The following is a 21028-nucleotide window of genomic DNA, read 5'->3' on the forward strand; positions in this document are numbered from 1 at the left end:
AAAATGAAATGAAATACCAAGATACAATAAATCCATATAAACGGCTACATAAGAGGTGTGTGAAATGAATGGAAGTTAATCTTGAATTCACAGTATCTACTAACCAATGATCTACCATTCAGCTCACACCTGGATGAATTTTTCTAGTTAGGCAACATACGCTATTGGGATTCTTGAGTATTTGAGCTTTAACAATTACCACGGAATCTGAGAAAGGAAGTCTTGAGCTACCAATGATATATCATACGTTGTCTACAACACATCAAACGGTAACAAAACAAAACAAACAGAACAATATAATTATACACAGCTGATAAACCCGAAGTTCTTGAGAAAGACAAAAAGTTTAACTCACACATTAGAGCCCTTGTTAACATAATCATGCATTACCTTACGCAAATCCCTACAAATCCCTACGGCAATCCTTATCACCAACATACCTAAAAACTTCAAGTTTTGGAGTGTAACTTTTATCTCTCACCCCTAACCATCGGTTATGCTCAAAGGACAAAGCAAAACTGCCAAAATCAAGATACAACATTAAACAACACAACATCAGAACTTGTCTTTAAGAAGCAGATCTCATTGACTCACGAAATGGCCCTTGCAATCCTTGATGAAACTTCAGATAACTCAAGAAAAAATTGCTTGTAGAGTCTTCCCCAACCCCATCTGCTCCCATCTGTAGATTAGACTCAACATAGATACAATCACAAAGAGAGCATTTCAAAAATGAAACGATTGTGGCACTTCGTATCCTGCAAGCAGAATAAAAAAAAGGACGAATCGGTTTAACTTTTTGAGTTCGGTTTGTATCAAAGAAAAAAGGGCGGAGAATTACCGAGAAGGACATTGACGCCAATAAGATATTTGTGTATAAGCCAAAAGACTACTTCGATTTGGTGAGGCTTTATATGCAATCGAAGTGATGTAGACATCAACCTTTAGATTACATGGAGGAGAGCTTAAAAATTTTTCAGATGCATTCACTGTGTAAAAGAAAAAGAGAAGCAATTAGAGATCAACAGAAAAAAGGTTCACATTTTTGCATACAAGAAAGAGCTTAGAAACTGCGATAATACTGCTGCTGCGTCCTACAGCTGCAAAGGATCCAACAGTGCAAATAAGTCTTGTTGAGATTGAAGCAGCCATCTACTTTGAACCAATTGAAGAAACCCCTACTGCTCATCTACAACACCAAATCGGGTTTCTCAATCTAGGGTAAAATGCAATCTAATCGAAACACGAAATCTCAGTATATATCAAGAATAGATCATATTGTGCTCCACTAAGAGAAGAAGATAACTGACCGGTCAGAGGAGCGACGATGATTGATGATTGACGGCGAAGGCGAAGAAGGGAATGGCGACTGTAAAACATGAACAAATACAAACAAAATCAACAAAACGTATACAAAATTAAGAGTTCAGGAGTTCAGATGATGATGTTCTAAGGGAAGAAAGGTTTACCTTTTATAGGATTAGAGACACCGCTCTACAGAGGAATAAGGTGCATCAATAACAGATCGTGCTCGTAGAGGGGTGATGGAGTTATGGAGCACGATAAAGAGGATGAATCAATTAGGAGAAACATTTCCATTTACATAAGCGAAGACATAACGCCAGATTGAAGATTCACAGAGCCATGATTAACGTGGATTGAAGACATCGAAACTCCGTAGCTGTATCAGAGATCAAAGAAGAAAACTCTTCGCTTCATCGAGGAAGAAGAACACAAAACCTAAAAATATTGCGGCTGGTCTCGTAGTTTTGGGCTGAATAACGGGAGCAAGGCCCCTAAATAATGAGAAACACAATCAAAACGCAGCGGCCCAGTTTAACTTTAATGAAACGTAGAGTTTTATTAGAGTGGACACGTGTCACACTCTCTTTACCTTATTTATTGACGTGGCAACACCAGAGAAGAGAAAAACTCTTCTTTATATAGAAATAGATAGATAGATAGATTTATAACGTTTAATGATGGTAGTGGTTATGGAAAACTCTTGTATTAGTTTTCTATATAATTAACATGTTACAAGGCGCCACCTATTGCTGAACATGGACCTGATGAAAAGCTTACTAATGTGTTTTTTTTTTTTTTTTGCTTCAGAAGAAAGGATCTCTCCATGTCAGATGGAAACATTCAAGTTCATTGCTGAAAATTACATAGATATATAGATACCTAAATCCACGCCATCTGAACCAGTATATGATCCCAAATTTCTTTCCATAAATCAATGCCCAAATACTGCTCAAACATTGCTAAAAATCATCATCTCGAATGAATGTATTAATGACACAAGTCTAACATTAACCTACTTTCGAATCTAACAAGTTTTAATGGAGTAAGTCTGATTTTTCTTTTTTAATAACATTATTACTTTTGATATGTGTACTTAATAGGTTTACTGGGATAATTGTCTGCTTTCTCAGGTGTAGTCTCTTGGCTAGTATGTTACTGTCGATACAAGTCCACTATTTCTTATAAAGAAGATTAGCTATGTCGGTAACCGACTCACTATCATTCCCTGCGCTCCTAACTGTCAATTGTATCTCGGGATTAATAGGACCAGAGAAAGGGGTATCACTGGGAACTTCACACCAGGAAGGTGGAATGGACTTCATGTTTGTTTACTTATGAATGAAAGGTTCACGATTGGCCATTCGGGATTTGACTGTGTGCGCTTCAGTGGATACAAATACTTTCCACATGGACAGAAAGAGCCACTTTCATCAGAACTACGTGTAAAAGCACCAAAAAGAGGAATCTGAAGAGTTGAACGTCAATGGACTCTTCCCATGGAGTTAACAGCGAAGGTTATATCTACTTTTTGAGCTGTTACACTCATAATGTTATTCTTATATTTAGATCTGACTAATTTTTACATATACACATCATTTCAGGTTTTCTCTTACTTATCCAGTTCTGAAGTTGCCAAAGTAGCATAGTGTGTTTGTGTGTTCCACTACAAGAAAACATCAATTTGAGACCTTTTCTGCAATTACAATTGGTAGTTGCAAAATTGTGTGACTAATATCTAACTAATCTGCAACTATTTTGCAATTACAATTAAAAAGTCATAAATTAGTCGCAAAAATGTGACTGTAACTAATGGTAGTAATTCCATCGCCTTTTTCAGACATATTTGTGACGTTTTCGTAATTTGTCAGCACTGTGACAACATAGTAACATTATTATGACCAATTTACAACAATGTATTTAACTGCAAACTTGTAGTTACAAATTAATCACACAAGATTGTAAATTTTATAGTTGCAAAATTGTACCAGGAGCTCTGCAACGATTTTGTGACTAGTTAGTTTAGTTTAGCGCAAATAAGTCACAAGTTAGTTGCAAGTATAATACTTCAAGTCATACATGTATATTAATGGCTACTTCTGCATGTATCTAAACCATGTAATTGAGGTAAAATGTACTTTGAGATTTAGGATAAAGCTTATCACTATTTTGGCACTTGTGGACGCAATTTGGTTGCAATGTTATACAATTATTTTTTAACTTTTGCAATTCTTAAACATCGGTGTTCCAAATACAAATGCAGTTCTTAAATGTGTTATAGTTGCAATATAAAAGAAAACAGTATCATTGTTTATAATTATATACGTTCAATTATTCTTATGCATTATTTATTTACTATATATCATTACTAGATAATCTAATAACAAAAATTAACTATATCTTGAATAAATTAGTTTTCAGAAAAAATAGATATCAACATACAACAATCATTTTATGTAATCTCTCATATCTTATTGTATATCTTGTATATAAGGAAATTATTTTGAAGCTAGAATATTATGAGGTAAAAGGCAGTGAGATTTCCAGCTATATGATGTTCCACTAACTGGAGAGAAAAACACACTGCAGGTATACAATGGTTGTGTTGAAGTCTTGCAAGAAGGCTACAGCAATGGTATGGTGATGTCGCAAGCTGTTTTGAAGACGAAGTAATTGTCCAAAATGAAGGGAAAGAAGAGGAAATCAGATTGTGCTTTTGGAAAATCATCAAAGTCAAAGAAGATATCTTCTTCCCTATTGGTAAAGCAAAGCGGCTCCCTACTCTAATGACAAAAATGGCAAAGGAAACGGTTGTAGCTTGTATACAGTTGAAAGGTAGGATACACCAAGCGTTGAAAGGCTCAGCAAGGCAGATGGTTATGTGGTTATGCCTTGAACAAGTTACAAGGCTCAGCAAAGCGTTGATTATGTGGTTATGCCTTGAACAAGTTACAAGGCTGCTCCTATTACCAATGAAAAGATTGACGAAAGGATCATGAAGGAGGGATATGAATCTCATGTTGTTCCTACTAAGCGTTTATGTCTGATATTGTGCATTAGCCTTCTCTGGTTAACCTAGCAAAATTTTGTATAAGTTTTGGAATTTTGTTCTGGATATTCACTACAAGAAATATGTACATTGTTAGCGCTGAAAATATGCTATATTAGATGTTTCATAGCGAATTCATAAATGCTATGTATACGGCAGTCATCATAGGTACCCCTTCTACGATAGCATTTTTTTGGAATGCTATGAAATATACACATATCATAGCAATACTCCTATGATGTTATTACCTTTTACCATAACATTTATAGTTTGCTATTATCGAATGAAGATTATAATAGCATTTATCTATGAATCTTGATAATACATTTTCAGTGCCATTGAATTATATATATATATATAAATTATCCGGAATGTATATTTAATTTCTTTTTAAAACATAAATTAGAACTAATTTATAATTAAATCGGTTAAGTTAACTAAAAATAATAAATTGGTATTTTATAAATTGAATTTTGGTTTACAATTACATTGGTTTACAGTTACAAATTGGTTTAGGTTTACACTAAACCAGATAAACAAAAAAAAATCTAACCCTACAAAAAATCTAACTCAGCCGCCATCAACACCACGTCCATTAAGCTTCTTCATCTTCCTTCACCACCTCAACCACCTACACGGCGTATTCTTCTTCATCCTCTCTGGCCAACCTGATCTGAGCAAGTTACGGTGATGTCTCTTCTTGTTTGCTTCTTTCTCTTTCGTCTTGTTGGAGGAGCAGAGAGGAGAAGACGAGGGCACTAGCTTCCTCTGTCATCAACCAAACCCTAAATCGATTTCAATAGACATCAATTAGCCAAATCCGAATAACTTTATTTAACCCTAAACACACAGAGATTCAAAGAATAAATGAACCCTACATCGATTTCAGCATAACAAACATCACTTACACAAATTGATTTCAGCAAGAGCAAACATTTGAGATGAGTGCTTGCCGTGAAGGAGGGAGACGTCACAGAGTAGAGATGAGTCACAGTGCTTCCTTCACAACAGCGACAGAGGCGGGGTTTCCTCAATGGGAGACCATCGTGTTCTTCTCCAACAGTTCTTCTTCTTCGATTTGTTGAAAATGGGTTGAAGTAAGAAAAGTAAAAACCTGTCGGCGAGAGGAGAAGAGAAGATGAGAAAAGTACATTAAAAATAAATAAAGTGACTAAGACTGTGCACCTTTGGATTAGAGATAATGAACAATGGAGATAGCAATCCAAGTGTGAGAAATATTGACCAATGGAGATGAAGCATGGAGATAGAGGAAGAAGCATAGATGGATCAATCTAGACCATTAGATGAGATCTAATCAACGGTTCAGATTACAATCCGCCATTTAATGAATTAACTATTAAAAATGGGGAGATTAATGATTATATTCACTTTTTAGTTTATTTTAATTTTAATTTTATATATAAAAAGATGATTATTTTAATTTTAATCTAACATGTAAAAATTTAAATATTATATATATATAAAAATTAGATTTTATGGTTTATAAAAATTAGATTTTATGGATTATAAAAAACTATGATTAAGAGTAAAGTTAGTTTTGTGATTTAAGGTTTGGATATTGGAATACGAGGTTTAGGGTTAAAGTTTAGTATTTTGGATTAAAGTTGTAAGATAATAGATTTGAAGACTAGATAAGATTTGTAGTTAAATTTTTAATAGTGTAGATTTGAAGTTTATATTTAGAGTATTGAATGTATAGTTTATGTTTGAAGTTAGGATTTGAGATATAGAATTTGATTAAAGATTAAAGATTTGTGTTTAGGAAATTATAGTTTACGATTAAGAAGATAAAATTTTGAGTTTAATTTTAAGATTTGAAGTTATAATATGAAAAGATTAGAGTTTTATGGGTTGTCTTTAGAGTTTAGGGTTTAAAACTTTGTTTATGGTTTAAAATCTTGTTTGGGGTTTAGGGGTTCAAATAATTTTTCTTAGCGTTAGAAAAATGCTATTATATGTCTTTGATAGCATTACTGAAACCGCTTAAATAATGTCTTTGGCGCTTAAATCTAATTTTCCGTTAAGTATTGGCGGAATCAATAATTTTATCTATGATAGCATTTATCAAGCGCTATTTTACTGAAACTCTATCGTAGCGCTTATCTAGCGCTATTATATAATACATGAATATTTTAAATGATCTACGATAGCAATTTAGTAAAACGTGCTATAACAATCTGTTATCAATGTAGACTTTTTTTTGTAGTGATTCTAACATGTATTCTGTTTTATTTTCATCTAATTTTTGTCATCGTGATCTAAAGAGTGCAAGGTACAAACTCCTTTCAGTCGTATGTTGTAACTATATTGTTTTGCTTTCAAAATTTCTTGAGACGTTTTCTTCAGAAAGTTTAGAACCCTCACTATGTTACCATCGGGCATGTCCTCAGTGGGTCAGAATCGGGAGAGGTGGAACCATGATCCTCCTCTGGCCAACAAGCTATGGATGCAGAGGGCATTTCCTCTGATGATGATGATGAACCTGTGAGAGATGAGTTTGTTTGATGGTTGAGATGGATAACTGCTCGAGAGATGAGACTCTCAGAATACCCTCGGTCTAACCTTCTTTTCAAATCTAACAGTAGAGTTAGTGTTTTTCAAATCTAACAGTAGAGTTAGTGTCTGGACAGGAGGGGAGAGACAGAGAGTGAGCTCAATGTCAGAAGAGCAATTTAGCTACGAAACACAACTTATGAAGTTGGGGGAGCAATTTAGCTATGAGGACAAATGAGCTCTGCTGGAAATTTCTAAAAATTGTAAGTTTTAGGCTCAAAAGATTAGTCATTTAGATTATAAGTTGATTAAAGAGACATTAAGTTTAATTGGCTTCATTATGGGGGTTGTGAGGTTTGATTATGACTTTTATGGTTGGGTTTGTTTCTAATTATGGTTATGACCAGGTTAATTGACAAAAAAAAATGAAGTTTCCATAATTTTGTCAAATCACAAATCGTTCTCTCTTACACACATTTTTTATTTAGTGTTTAATACAAAACTCAAAATTGGTTAATCAAACAAATGCATCTTCAATTTATTTCTAATCATCACACTACATTATCAAACACTGATTAATTTGACCTAAATTTTCACTAAAAGTAATTCCAATTTGGATCTTTTATAAATATTACTTTCATTTATTCTAAATCAAGAATTCTAAATTTCTATGAAAATCTAATCAATCCAAACAAGTGTTACGTATGAGTATGATCAGCTCCAAAAAATACCTAAACATAATTCTTTTAGAGAAAGATTTTTTTTGTCATTCAAGATTCATGTAAGGAAATCAATAGTACTTTTAAATCTATTAATTATTCTAGGATTTAAGTTCCAAGTGTCTAATTCAACATTTGTATGAAGATATGAATAAAGAACAACAAGATTATCCTAATTGTATGATTAATCTAACAATTCATCAATAACCCTTGACGAATACCTAATCTAATAAGTGAATTACTTAGACATAATGGCAGAAACATAAATCATTATCTAAAACAGTTGTATTAAACAAAGAGTAAGAATTAAAGGAGCTCAAAATCTTTTCTCAAAAGTATGAGTTCTGACTTCCTTCTACAAAATCTCTTGCTCCAAAGTATGATAAAAATATGTTGAAATTTTTTAAAATCCAAAAATAGAATATAAAAGCAAATTGGAGTTCTTTGCAATTAAAAAAAAAAAATTTTGGCTAATTTTACAATTTTTGGAAAGTTATAAAAACTCTTTGGTTGGTTGTAATCACAATATCGACTGAAACCAGTACCTTTTTTTTGATACCAACCTACGTTTTTCAATTTTAAATCTATCTAAGCTCCAAAATTCTCCAAAAGCTCTTTTCAATTACAAATCATACCTAAAGCTTCAATGACTCATACAAGATTGTAAAAGAATTAAAAATACTATAAAACGATATGATAGTCAAAATATTGTAAAAACCATGATATACAAATCTTAAAGTATCGATCAAATGACACATGTACTCTTACCGATTCATGTGTCCAATCTTAAAATGGATTAAAATAAAATAGAGAATAATTAATAGTGAAATAATTTAAACGGGTGCATAGTATATAGACCACAGCTTAAAGTGCTATATTCATATGTGTTCAAAAACGAAAAGTACTATATTGATAAGAACCGAATGGTTATCTCTGGAAAGTTTCTCTGTAATCGCATAAACGTTTTGTTTATAAATCCGTACTAAAAACTTCATAAACCCTTAACAGCTTCAAGAAATTGTGTAGAGGCAAATCCGATGGTGGTTCTACACCGATTTTTTCGAGCAGCTCACTTATGGCGCGGATCTCTATCTCACCCACGTGGACGTGAGCTTCGTCGATCTTTCCATCACAGTACGATTCACACCATTTCCTCTACTGTCTGATTCAAGAGTCTCTTACAAATTTTTGTGATGATCTTCTGATTCTTGATGGGGTTCGAATGAATTCTTCTAGTTGGTTTTAAAATGGGAACTTGAGAGCACGAGAAGGTATGATTCGACTTTCATATGTTCTTGTCTTAGATTTTGAGGCTGTCTTCAATTTTGCAGGAACCTTTGAGCAGAGTAATTCAAAATCAAGTGATGTATTGAGATCTTGCAGCACCTTAAACAATTCTCCATGGTTTTCTATGACGCCTGCAGTTTTTGTTGTTCTCTTTAGCATTGGAGTAGCTTATGCTGATCCTGATGAAGTTTTGTAACACACAACATCAGGTAGTTGTTTCTATATAAAACACAGTTACGTTTTTCTGATTTTGGTTGAAACTCGACCTCTTTCAGGCTAATTACAAGTATTCTTCCCCCATACATCCTCCACAACACTATGTAGACATTGCCAAGAAAGAAAGATGAGGTTTTTAAATACATAAGAAACTGAATCACCGGTGTTGATAGATGAATTAGTCCTTCTGTGTAACAGTTTAAAATTTGATTTTAATGCAGGCTAATGGCAAGTCATCTGTTCCTACAGATCATCCACCAAACTATGCAGATATTGCCAAGAAAGAACGACCTCGAATCCAAGAACTAATACAAAGTAAAGGCTCTCAATATTTTTTTTGCCCACAGTTCAATGTCTCTGTAAGGGGCCAAAAGGTTTCTGCAGTGATCTCTGATCACTCAAATTACCCTAAGGAGTGAATTACTCTATAGAGGTTCAGTTGTGGTACTTAGGAATCGAATCCACAGAGAGTTAGGGCACATAAAAGATCTAATAGTTATATGATTAAGCTAAGCTAATGGGTATTAAAGCAATAAATATAGTAAATTGTAGGGCGAACAAGGTAGTTGTTCTTATGAGACTGAGAGTTGTTTTGATGGAAGGATGGTTACTAGACTTAGGGTTTCATTCAGGTTATTATAACTCTAATCTATAAATGCTAACAATTGATTTTAGAACTCGATATCTAATGCAAAAGACAACCAGCTCTCACTGTAAGTCTAATCTATTCACTAAGTTCAGTGTTTCAGCACTCGCATGCCAACACGGATCGAGCGTCGATCGATGCTATGGTATGAGCGTCGATCGATGCTACAGTATAAGCGTCGATCAATGCTATGGTATGAGCGTCGATCGACGCATCCCTTAGGCAAGCGTTATCGATCTAATCGATTATGTTCAACTAGATTCCTAGAATAACGCTAGTATGCGCCTAGGTATTTAATCCAGCTGGATTAGGGTTCCGTTAATTGATTGCATTCTTGTGCCTCTCAATTTTCCTATGATTTTAGGTTCAAGAAATTAGTCACACTCTCGAGATTTTTAAACTACCCTAGATCCTAGTATTATAAGCTATCCTGGTGTACAGATCTATAGATATCCGAACAATCATATAATTCAGAAGTTCATTCAAAACCTTAGAAAACCTAGATCTAGTAGGTGGATCTACTCAAACATGATAGTTCTCATAGAAATCATGGATGAATAGAAAAAGTTGCAATAGATATTAAAACCAAAACCAATGGAGTCCCAGGAGGACTCTGAAGGAGTTCCTCAATTTTCTCCTAACCTAGAAAAATGAATAAAAGAACGCGTAGCCGTCAACAATGGTTTAGAAAATACATAAATAGGGTTTTAGGTCGTCTAAGAGTATTCTGGTAATTTGTGGTTGCTTCTGGGCTTCAGTCGGTCATAAAATATGCTCGGCCCGTATTGTGGCATTACCATGGATCGACACCAAGGGTGCACCATCGATCGACAGCTTCCTCTCACGAGGCAGACTGACCACTCTTCTGTAAAACATGTATAACATCTGTTATAGGATGATGATTGACTTCAAACCGATGGCATTGGAAAGCTAACTCAAAGCTATATCTTTTGTCAAAAGATGGGCTCAATCTAAAGGTGGGAAGATCTCCATCCATAGATAGACATCTGACGCGTCTGTGTAGCTCTTCACTAAAAAATCTCCAAAAGACACCAAAATCACCACTTTCCTCCAAATCATCCCTGAACTTGTAAACACTCTAAATAAACTCTATATCGTAGTAAATATATATTAAAACACTTATAAACCATGGCTAAAAATGGGTAAAATCCATGGCCTATCAACTCTCTCAGACTTACCCTTCTGCTTGTCCTCAAGCAAAACACACAGGTAGTCTTATGAAAGAGGTTTGAAAACAACATAGACTCAAGTAATTTAAAATCACTACTCTCACTTCTGAAAATATGATTGGTGGAAATGAATCATTACTAACCTTGGATGCTTTCAATATACTACACACTAACTTAGTCACCATACCATACAATCACACAACACTACTGATAGCACCTGAAGTACCCTTCTGCTGACCTCATTTATGCATAAATATAGATGGGTAGTCTACTTTTGGGAGTATCGATCAAGGGACATATAATTTCACTCAAGCAAGTTTCTGAACACACATGCAGTCTTCTCTGATTCCTTTCTTCCCTCTTTTCTCTCTTCTCTTAATCTTTATAGTTTCAATTTCAATGAATGTTGATGCTGATGCAGTCCATCTTGTTCATCTTATTGACTTGTATACTTTTGTAGCTCTATTTGACAAAGTGTAGCGAATACCGGGGTCACATGAGACACTCCTACCCCTCGTTTCCACAATGTGTGATCATTCCTTTCAGACTTCGAATAATGGGGTCACAGAAGACACTCCTACCCCTATGCCTTTTCCAGGAAATCATTTCATTCTTTTATATCTTAAGATGCCGAAGAGAGAGAGAGAAAGGAACTAGAAGCACACAGACTTTTACCTTCTGGTGCATAACTCGTATTCCTCGTATCTATTTCTTTTTACCTAACATAAATAAAACACTAAAAGTCAGTAATAAATAAATAATAAAACCAATTATCTAAATTTTTTTTTCGATGAACAGTGACTGCTACAGTAGCCATGTTACAATATCGAAGCTACAATAATTCCCGATTTTCTGTTACAGTGTCGGTCGATGTTCTTGCTACAGTGTCGCTCGGGGCTGCTACAGTACCGTTGTTACTGTGTACTTTTCTTTTTGACCTGCATAAAAATAAAAACAAAAATCAGTAACAATCTAACATAAACTGAATGAAATTACCTAGTAGTGGGTTGTCTCCCACTCAACGCTTTGTTATAATCATTTAGCTTGACTTTTGAGATCTGATTTAGTCCGGATAAAAATGAGAACATGCTCCGAAAAAAAGTCTCAATGTCTGCTCTCTGAAGCTTTATCATTCTTGTGTGAAAGCCTCCTCCATAGACTCTTCTCCTTTATCTATCATCTGAGGAATAAGGAGTGCTCGAAGCTTTGCAAATGGCTGTGAGAAGCATCTGATGTGCACTCTGGATTTGCTGACACCATCTGAGAAGCGAGAAATCAATGATAACTGAAAACCTCCATTGGTCTTTTTCCTCTTCTTCCAATTCCTCTTCTTATTTCCCCCAGACTTGTCTGATCACGTGGTGGTTTCTCCATTAAAAAGATTTCCACACACTTCATACTCATTCTGCTCTGATTCGCGACCAGTGTCGATCGAGGCTGAAGTGGTAATGTCAGTCGATGCCAGTTTGTTGGTGTCGCTCGATACTTCTACCATTGGACCATTGTCGACTTCACCACTAAATCTCAACCCTCTTCTCTGAGAATTCTCTACACATATATGATCATTAAATACTCCACTGTAGGAACTTAACTGTATACTTTTATCTGGTGGGATAGGAGATTCAGCTTCAAACACATCGCATGGAACCAAAATCTTCACATGATCATGTATCATCTTCACTCTTTTGTGAAATCCAACAGCTTCTTCTGTCCAGATAGGTGGTCTCTGATGTTTAGGGAAAGCAAGGTGTGAGGCCTTAGACATGTACATCCTTTCCTCAACAGGTTCTAGCTCGACTATGTATCCTGGCAGTTCATCCAACCATGGGTGTCGATCGATGCAATCGTGTGGATGTAGCTCGATGCTATCTAGTGGGTGGCGATCGATGATGTAAGGCGGGCGTTGGTCGGCGATGTAGGGTGGGTGTCGATCTATCTCATCACATTGTTGTCGATCGATGCTAATCTTTGACGAAGTCTCCAGATCTTTCCTCTTAATGTTTCGTTCGTCATCAAGCTTCTGCTCCGAGTCAAGCCATTCCTCCAGCTCCAAGAAGTCTTCCATAATGACTTCCCTACTCGAATCAAAATCTCCAAGCTGTTCTCTATCCTCCAACTCCAAGAATTCTTCTAGCTCCAAGAAATCTTCTATGGTGATCTCTTTTTCTACATCTTGGGAAGGATAATAACTTGATACATCAGTGCTCTTCTATGTCGAGTCTGTAATGTCTGGAGGACAACTCGATCTTTCAGGGATTTCCAGTGGCGTCGATAGATAACAGGGAATTTGCATCGATCAATGATGAGGATGTGGTATCAATCGATAATGAGGTGGTGATGATGATCGATGATGAGGTCGTGGTGTCGATCGTTTCAGAGGTGCTGGGGTTGATCGACGATGAGATGGTGGTGTCGATCGATGTTGAATTCGGATCACTAATATCAGCTTCTTTTTCTTCACGCAGTCTCATCTGTCCACTGAACCTCAATGTCTGGATTTTCGATCTGAGCGTTCATGGTTTCAGATTCTTCATTCGGCTCAGTGTAGACAATACCCAACATCTGACTGAATCTAGACATCAATTCCTTTTCCCGACCTTTAATCATCTTGTCTAACATATCATCAAACTTTCTATGTCGAGTTGTTGCAGCTTCATAGAGAAATTTGTTGAGGAAAACACTTTTAATGTCCTCCCAGCAGGTTAAAGATCTTGGTTGCAGCTGACTAAACAAGCTAAATGCATCTCGAGATAGAGAATAGGGGAAGATCTTGCAGATAATGTGGTCTATGGATACTCCATTCTGCTCGCTTGCCAAGGCTAGCTCCTTGATAAGGTCTCTCGGATCTTCATGAGAAAGACCTTGAAAAGGGTCCACACTTCCTCAATCATACCATTCGCGGTTCAGATCGAAGTCGTCTGTGTTAGCAACATCAATCACATCAAGTACTTCACCCTCTGCATTAATCAATTGTCATGTGCTGTTGCGAGGGCGACATTCTTCGTCTCGTAACATCTCATTCTCATTGACCTTAAGTATAAGCACTTCGACCTTCTCTGTTACACAAGTGGTGTCGGTAATCGGATGAACAGTACCATGATGAACAGTGTCGCGATGAACAGTGTTTCGATGAACAGTATCGCTGTGAACAGTGTGGAACGACGGTAGATGAACAGTGTCGATCGACGTCAGATGAACAGTGTCGATTGATATCAGATGAACAGTATCGATCGATGTCGTGTGAACAGTGTCGAGGTGAACAGTGTCGACCGATAGTTGATGAACAGTGTCGACCGATGGTTGATGAACAATGTCGGATGAACAACATCGGATGAACAGTGTCGACCGATGGTTGATGAACAGTGTCAAATAAGAGGTTTAGTTGTAGTATTTAGGGATCAAATCCACATAGAGCTAGGGCACACAAAAGATCTAATAGTTATATGTTTAAGCTAGGCTAATAGGTATTAAAGCAGTAAATATAGTAAATTGCATGGCGAACAAGGTAGTTATTCTTATAAGAGTGAGAGTTGTTTGATGGAAGGATGGTTACTAGACTTAGGGTTTCATTCAGGTTATTAGAACTATAATCTATAGATGCTAAGGATTGATTCTAGAAATCGATATCTAATGCAAAAGACAACCAACTCTCACTGTGAGTCTAATCTATTGACTAAGTTTAGTGTTTCAGCACTCGCATGCCAACACATATCGAACGTCGATCGATGCTATGGTATGAGCGTCGATCGATGCTACGGTATCAGCGTCGATCAATGCTATGGTATGAGCGTCGATCGACGCTGCCTTAGGCAAGTGTTATCGATCTGATCGATTATGTTCAACTAGATTCGTAGATAAACGCTAGTATGCGTCTAGGTATCTAATACAGCAGGATTCGGGTTCCGTTAATTGATTGCACTCTTGTGCCTCTCAATTGTCCTATGATTCTAGGTTCAAGCAATTAGTCACACCCTCGAGATTTTCCAACTACTTTAGATCCTAGTATTACAAGCTACCCTTGTGTAGAGATCTATTGATATCCTAACAATCATATAATTCAGAAGTTCATTCAAAACCCTAGAAAACCTAGATCTAGCAGGTGGATCTACTCAGACATGATAGTTATCATAGAAATCATAGATGAATAGAAGAAATTGCAATATATATTAAAACGAAAACCAATGGAGTTCCAGGAGGACTCTGAAGGAGTTCCTCCCTTCTCTCGTAACCTAGAACAATGAATAAAAGAAATCGTAGCCGTTAACAATGGCTTAGAAAATACAAATATAGGGTTTTAGGTCGTCTAAGGGTATTCTGGTAATTTGTGGTTGTTTCTGGGCTTCATTCGGTCATAAAATATGCTCGGCCCGTATTCTGGCATCACCGTCTATCGACACCAAGGGTGCACCGTCGATCGACAGTCTCCTCAACAAGTTCCTCTCCCGAGGCAGACTAGCCACTCTTTAGTAAAACAGACATAACGTCTTTTATTGGATGCTGATTGACCTCAAACCAGTGGCGTTGGAAAGCTAACGAAAAGCTATATCTTTTGTCAAAAGATGGGCTCAATCTAACGGTGGGAAGGTCTCCATACATAGATAGACATCTGACGCTTCTATGCAGCTCTGCACTCAAAAGGCTCCAAAAGACACCAAAATCACCACTTTCTTCCAAATCGTCCCTGAACCTGTAAACACTCTAAGTAGATTCTATATCGTAGTAAATATATATTAAAACAATTTTAAACCATGCTAAAAGTGGGTAAAATCCATGGCCTTTCTATCTCTTAAAGAATATGATCAATATTGATTGTGATTTGGAAGGTTGTTAAAGGCAGGGTTTTGATTAAAAATGTGTTGTGTTGTAGATTACCTTGAAATTTCAAGTTCCTTCTACTTGTGAAGTTGCAAAATTAATAGAAAACATTGGATCACATTGGTGGTTCAGACATGATATTGCGTTCTTGGGACAAGTAAGTGTCTTGTTCTACAGAAGTTTTGTCCAAGAAGTAGTTTCTTAAGCTAGATGGATATCATCAAGCTGAAACACTACTCCTTTCTTGTTACTCCAGTCCAGTGGCTTGGCAAATAACACTTCGAAGTGCGGAGAAGAAGAAGGAGCCTGGAGCAAGTGAGGATGACTCAGATGAAGATTTGTGCATTCTTATCTTTGGTTCCTTACTTTACTCTGATAAAGTGGTAAGTTTAATTTCTCGTTCGGATAAAGGCTATAATTTCAAATATTCTTTGGTTTTTCTTTCTTTGAAAAGCATCTTAATGATATTACAAATTGTTTCAGGAAGTTGAGTTCATAAAGAAAGGAAGCTTGACTACTGAAGAACTCGATGCTTTTGTTTCAGCTTTGCAAGTAGCTGGAACAAAACCTGGACAAGATAAGGCAAGTGGAGGTAGAGGTAGCGTACGTGAAGCCACTACAGACAAAACTATTTCTCAATTGGAATCGATGGGAGTGAGAATCTATGGAATTAACAAACCTCTTGGAGAAGATTCTATCGACGAGATATTATGGGACAATATTGCTGGATATGATCAGCAAAGCGGTAAGCTTCAGTTTACATATTTTATCTTCTATCCACTGAAATCACAGCTGTAGTAACTCGATCAACTTCCCAAAAACTCAGATACACACTGATTTAAAACAACAGCTTCTCAAACCTCATGTTAAAACCTTTCAGAAATATGCAACCTTGTTCAATACGTTCCAGCACCCTTCTATTTGTGACTACTGTGGTTTGCGACTGAACACATCGTAAACTCAACATATCTTGCTCTAAACCACCAAACACAAAATATGCAACTGGTTTTAAGTGTTTCACTCGTGTAATCTGGAATCTATGCAAATCCTTGGTTCTGAACTTAAACTTCCAAGCCTTTGGAGACCTCCATTGCTTCTTTTGACAGGTTACATCCACAAGAAATTCAGAATCTGAAAATGGTTTGAAATTCACCACTCTCCTAAGCACGAGTCTCTGAAAGATCTGCTTTTGAACTTATACTTCCATGCTTTAGGATATTTTCCTTTCTTCTTCTTAGATGACAGTCTTCTAGACATGTGACGTTGAGCAAAGGGTTGATGAACACAGTGAGACTGCAAAAGTATATTCAGAGAATTTTTGACCCCTTCAGTAATAAAAAAATGTGGCTGCGTCCCACAAGATATACCATCAGATTGCGCAAAACTGTCATCTACACCTGCAGATTCGTTACTTGAATGAAAGTCCTCCTGTAGCTTCCTAACAACCGGAGAAGAACTTGGAACTTTCTCAAGAAACAAATCAGGTTGCTCCACACAAGCACTGTCTGATATCTCACGTTTAACACCAGCTTGTTGCTTCATATCCGGAAGTGAGTCTTTCTTAAATTGTACTTCTGCCTCATGAACCTCTTCCACATTTGGTGATGTGATCTTCTTCTTCAACAATTCTGTCTCAGAAACAGAATTATTGCTGGAAGCAGACTCAGCTTCATAATGAACCTCCACTGATGAGCAAGCCGGAACAGGAACAAAATGAGCCAACAATCTGCACTTGAAGTCACTCCAGTCTATAACCTTCATTTTACTTCTCTCTTGTATGAACCATTTCATCGCAGCATCTTCTAAGTGGAAGTACACGAGAGTTAACTTCTCGTTGTCTTAATATGTGTTAAAGAACTTCTCCGCTTTTGATAACCAAACATTAGGATTTGGTCCCTTGAACTCAGGCAACTTTTCGAACATAGCTACCATGATTATCAATATTCAACGCACCATCCCGATAACCTAACAGAGAATCATTTCGGTTTTGTTCCAGATTGGGATCTAGTACCTGAGAACGAAGACTCGAAGATTCTGTCAACAGCGACGAACGAACGTTGTTACCAACTTCACTGACAACACTGGATCCTGAACCTCGTCGCTCCCCTGGATCACCGTTCATGAAAGCTTTGTGGCATCTAACAAATTTAGCTTTCATTATAATCTTCTCTGGATCATCGTCTATACCAAACTCCCAAATAAACTTAGTCTTCATCTCATCCCAACTTCGAATTGGAAAAAAATTGCTGATACTATTAAGATACTCAGCAGCCTCTCCTTCAATAAATCCACCAGCCATGTGCAACTTTTCGAAATCAGTGAGTTGTTTGAGGACAAAGTAATCCTCCATCCACCACCTCAATTCGACATTCGGAAACATCAGAACCTCTACGATTCCCATGGTTATGTATCCTCTGTAGCGATCGATGACAAACTCTCCGATCAATCACTTCGTCTTCCCCACTCCGATCAAATCTCTTCACCACTCCGTCACACTGTCCCACCACCGCGTTTGATCCGATCTCAGTTTCACCGCACCAATAATAGACTTTAGAAATCCCTAACTCTTTTATTGATCTTCAGTGTCAGATTACAACGAGCAAGACACTTACAATGAATAGAAAAACGATCTCATGGCGATCATAGAGATGATCTCATGGCAATCATCTCCTCCAAGCTCATAGCGCTTGAATCACATCAACATCATAAGCATAACCTCTCTTCTTCGATCAAGCTCTCCATTTATACGTCGTCTGCTTCCTTGCTTCAGCTATTCCAACTGCAAAGCCACTTATTCAGCCAGAGTCTCTTATCCCTTTAATCCTTCTTGTCCACATCAGCTTTATTTGGCTTCTTCATTTAAGTATCTATAAATAATTCATCCTTTGAAAACAAGCTTGCCCACAAGCTTGTATGGGAAGAAATCACTGACAAATGAATCATGATCAGACTCATTAATACCACACTCATGCTGGTCTTCTCTCTCTCCTGTTGAGACTTCAATACTTCAACCACTGGCCAAGCTGAGCAAATGAAGCTTCTCTTTATACTTGAACATCCAAGAATTTGGCATTTTACTTCTTCTCCTTTGTTGCATCACCTTGTTGCCACTCTGAACAGGCCAGCCACTCCACAATACGTGAGCTTCAATTAAGCTGCTTGTCTCTTTGTGTTTCTTCCTTTCAAATAATCCAGCCATCTAAAAAGAACAACTGGAGTTATCCTTACTTCTCCAGCGATGCCAAAGAAAACAAGAACTGCTCCAAGAACACCAACCACCATGTAATAACAGAGTATGCACTTGTTTAAGTCTTGCTTTGTATTTGAATCTCCATGTTTTGTAACATTTCTTCCATTTCTGCCTTTGTTGTATCAGAACTTGCAGCATGTATCTCTTGATAAACATTAATTGAGGGAGCTTCTTCAAGGTTCCAAGCTTCTTCAAGGTTCCAAGCTTGTCCAAAGATCTCCTATGGTCAAGGTTGAGAGGGAGTATTGAAATGAAGAAGGAAAAAGCAATGACTTAGTTGTTGCAAAGAAGAAAACATGACCAAAGAAAAAAAGTCATTGCATGATCCAAGCCAACCCATCCACGGGAATTCATCATGAGGACTACCTATTGTGCAAGCTCTTCAAGTATTCTCTGACTGGAGAAGCGATGCACTAGCTTAAGCAGCTACCCACAAGATCTCTAACATCCTGAGCCAACATCAAGAATGCTTTCTTGCGAAACTTCTTCGATGAGGCACACGCTGAAGACTTGAGGAGTAAAATCGCTACATTCGCGCAGGAGACTGGAGAGTCTTTCAAAGATGCGTGGATCAGATTCAAGTTCTTCCAGTGAGACTGTCCACACCACGGATTCAACGAAGTGCAACTTCTGAGCACTTTCTTCAGAGGTATCACCTTGAGGTATCAGATGGCTCTTGATACAGCTAGCAAGGGAAACGTCAACACCAGGAATCCGGTGGAGGCTGTGAGACTGATAGAAAATCTAGCAAACAACATCAGCACCAAGAACACTGACTTTGAGAGGAAGAAGTCTGTTGCATCCCTAGGGAAGGAGCTGATGGACGAAGTTAGAGCAAAGTTAAATGTGGTTCATGAGCTTCTTAGGAAGCAGGTCTGCTCAGCTGAAGGAGAAGAAGCTGTAGACATGGAAGGAGAAGAAGATGTGAACTACATTGGAGGTACTGGATTTCGGATTTCTGGAAACCAGGGTGGAAACAAAAACTTCTTTGGCAATGGTCAGAGGAGTAACCAGAGTTCACAGTTCCAGAAACCTTTCAGCAACAACAGCAGAGGCTATGGAAACTCATTCTACCAGAATCCACGACCATAGACTCAGGAAAGCAAGATTGAAGCGATGCTTGACAGAGTTCTGGAAGGACAGCAACAACTCACTGTGGATTTCAATGGGAAGATAGATTCCGCCTACAACAGTCTGAACACAAGAATTGAGACCTTAGGGACTCAGGTGAGGAAGCTTGAAATGCAAGTGGTTCAGACTGGAGACATTGTAAAGAGGCAAGAAGCCTTGGCTAGAGAGGCAGCAGTTGAGAAAGCAAAACACCACGTAAATGCCATCATAGATGATGATTTCTGGCAAGTGGTGAAGCATGAGAAGCTTAGAGAAGGAGACTTCGAAGTTGAAAGCTCCATGAGTTTCGGCGGATCACATTGGTGTCGACCGATGTCAATCAATACACATCGCTCGACAGACCATGACGAAAATCGATCGACAGATTACTCTAAAAATCGATCGACGTCATCTGCTGAATCGACTGCGGAATGTAGCGCAATTCGAATCATGACTCATGAGGAATTCACAGAAAAACATCCTCACCCACCCTCCCCTTTCTACGTCAAAATCGATCGACCGCATGAGCCAGCAGTCGACCGACAGAGAGAGACCGATATCGATCGACCCCCCCTTACCTCCCATCGATCGATGGGCACCTCTCACCTACCGAGTGCAGTTACCATCTATTGATAATGACCGAATCAACGCACTTAGACCACCACCTAAACCTTTAGCAAACCCACCAGAACCTACAACCAACCCTTCATACACTACACCAGAGCCTATGCAAGTTGATGAGGCAACTGAAGGAAGAAGGTTAAGGAAAAGGAAGGAGAAGAATCCTAAGAACCTTAAGAGGGAAGCTAATGAGAAGGAGATGTATGGTTTCACTAAGAGAGTCCTCAGAATCCCAGTGGAGAAACCTTTTGATGAAGTTTATTTCACACACCGGTTGTGGATGTTCTTCAGAAAGACTAAGGAGACTGA

At 37.5% G+C, this 21028-nt stretch overlaps 2 protein-coding genes, 1 long non-coding RNA gene and 1 other non-coding gene across 6 annotated transcripts; 1 reads left to right on the forward strand and 3 right to left on the reverse strand.

Annotated features, from left to right (window-relative positions):
• Positions 1–208: 208 nt before the first annotated feature.
• Positions 209–1780, reverse strand: LOC106385084. 3 transcript variants are annotated; one of them, XM_048746283.1, is made up of 6 exons: positions 1470–1780; positions 1311–1369; positions 1083–1181; positions 842–989; positions 595–758; positions 209–518 (listed from the first exon to the last, which is right to left on the reverse strand). In XM_048746283.1, the coding sequence occupies exons 3-6, from the start codon at positions 1150–1152 to the stop codon at positions 484–486; spliced, it is 417 nt and encodes a 138-aa protein (XP_048602240.1). In that variant the 5' UTR covers positions 1153–1181; positions 1311–1369; positions 1470–1780; the 3' UTR covers positions 209–483. The 3 variants fall into 3 exon arrangements, with proteins under 3 accessions (XP_048602240.1, XP_048602239.1, XP_013680495.1); XM_048746282.1 differs by having other exon boundaries at positions 1099–1189; XM_013825041.3 differs by having other exon boundaries at positions 1083–1189; positions 1470–1779.
• Positions 1781–4795: 3015 nt separating this feature from the next.
• LOC125580958 lies at positions 4796–8485 on the reverse strand. The gene is made up of 2 exons (XR_007318677.1): positions 5260–8485; positions 4796–5136 (listed from the first exon to the last, which is right to left on the reverse strand). It is a non-coding gene; the product is annotated as an uncharacterized LOC125580958 (long non-coding RNA).
• A 7387-nt stretch (positions 8486–15872) lies between these two features.
• Positions 15873–16536, forward strand: BNAC01G25980D. The gene is made up of 3 exons (XM_013823482.1): positions 15873–15895; positions 15995–16121; positions 16222–16536. Exons 1-3 carry the CDS (start codon positions 15873–15875, stop codon positions 16534–16536), a joined length of 465 nt encoding a protein of 154 aa, XP_013678936.1.
• Positions 16537–19494: 2958 nt separating this feature from the next.
• LOC125581143 lies at positions 19495–19602 on the reverse strand. Its single transcript, XR_007318854.1, has one exon. It is a non-coding gene; the product is annotated as a small nucleolar RNA R71 (small nucleolar RNA).
• Between the last annotated feature and the right edge of the window lie 1426 nt (positions 19603–21028).

Source organism: Brassica napus, chromosome C1 (genome assembly GCF_020379485.1).
Source record: "Brassica napus cultivar Da-Ae chromosome C1, Da-Ae, whole genome shotgun sequence".
In the NCBI taxonomy this organism is placed as follows: Eukaryota; Viridiplantae; Streptophyta; class Magnoliopsida; order Brassicales; family Brassicaceae; genus Brassica; species Brassica napus.

Excerpts from the sequence above, each read along its gene's own strand:
- LOC106385084 (XM_048746282.1), bottom strand. The coding sequence starts at position 1,189 with ATGAGCAGTAGGGGTTTCTTCAATTGGTTCAAAGTAGATGGCTGCTTC. Across the intron at positions 990-1,098 it reads CTGTTGGATCCTTTGCAGCT|TGAATGCATCTGAAAAATTT; the intron begins GTAGGACGCAGC and ends TCTTTTACACAG. Across the intron at positions 759-841 it reads TGGCGTCAATGTCCTTCTCG|GATACGAAGTGCCACAATCG; the intron begins GTAATTCTCCGC and ends TTCTGCTTGCAG.
- BNAC01G25980D (XM_013823482.1), top strand. The coding sequence starts at position 15,873 with ATGATATTGCGTTCTTGGGACAA. Across the intron at positions 15,896-15,994 it reads ATATTGCGTTCTTGGGACAA|TCCAGTGGCTTGGCAAATAA; the intron begins GTAAGTGTCTTG and ends TTGTTACTCCAG. Across the intron at positions 16,122-16,221 it reads TACTTTACTCTGATAAAGTG|GAAGTTGAGTTCATAAAGAA; the intron begins GTAAGTTTAATT and ends AAATTGTTTCAG.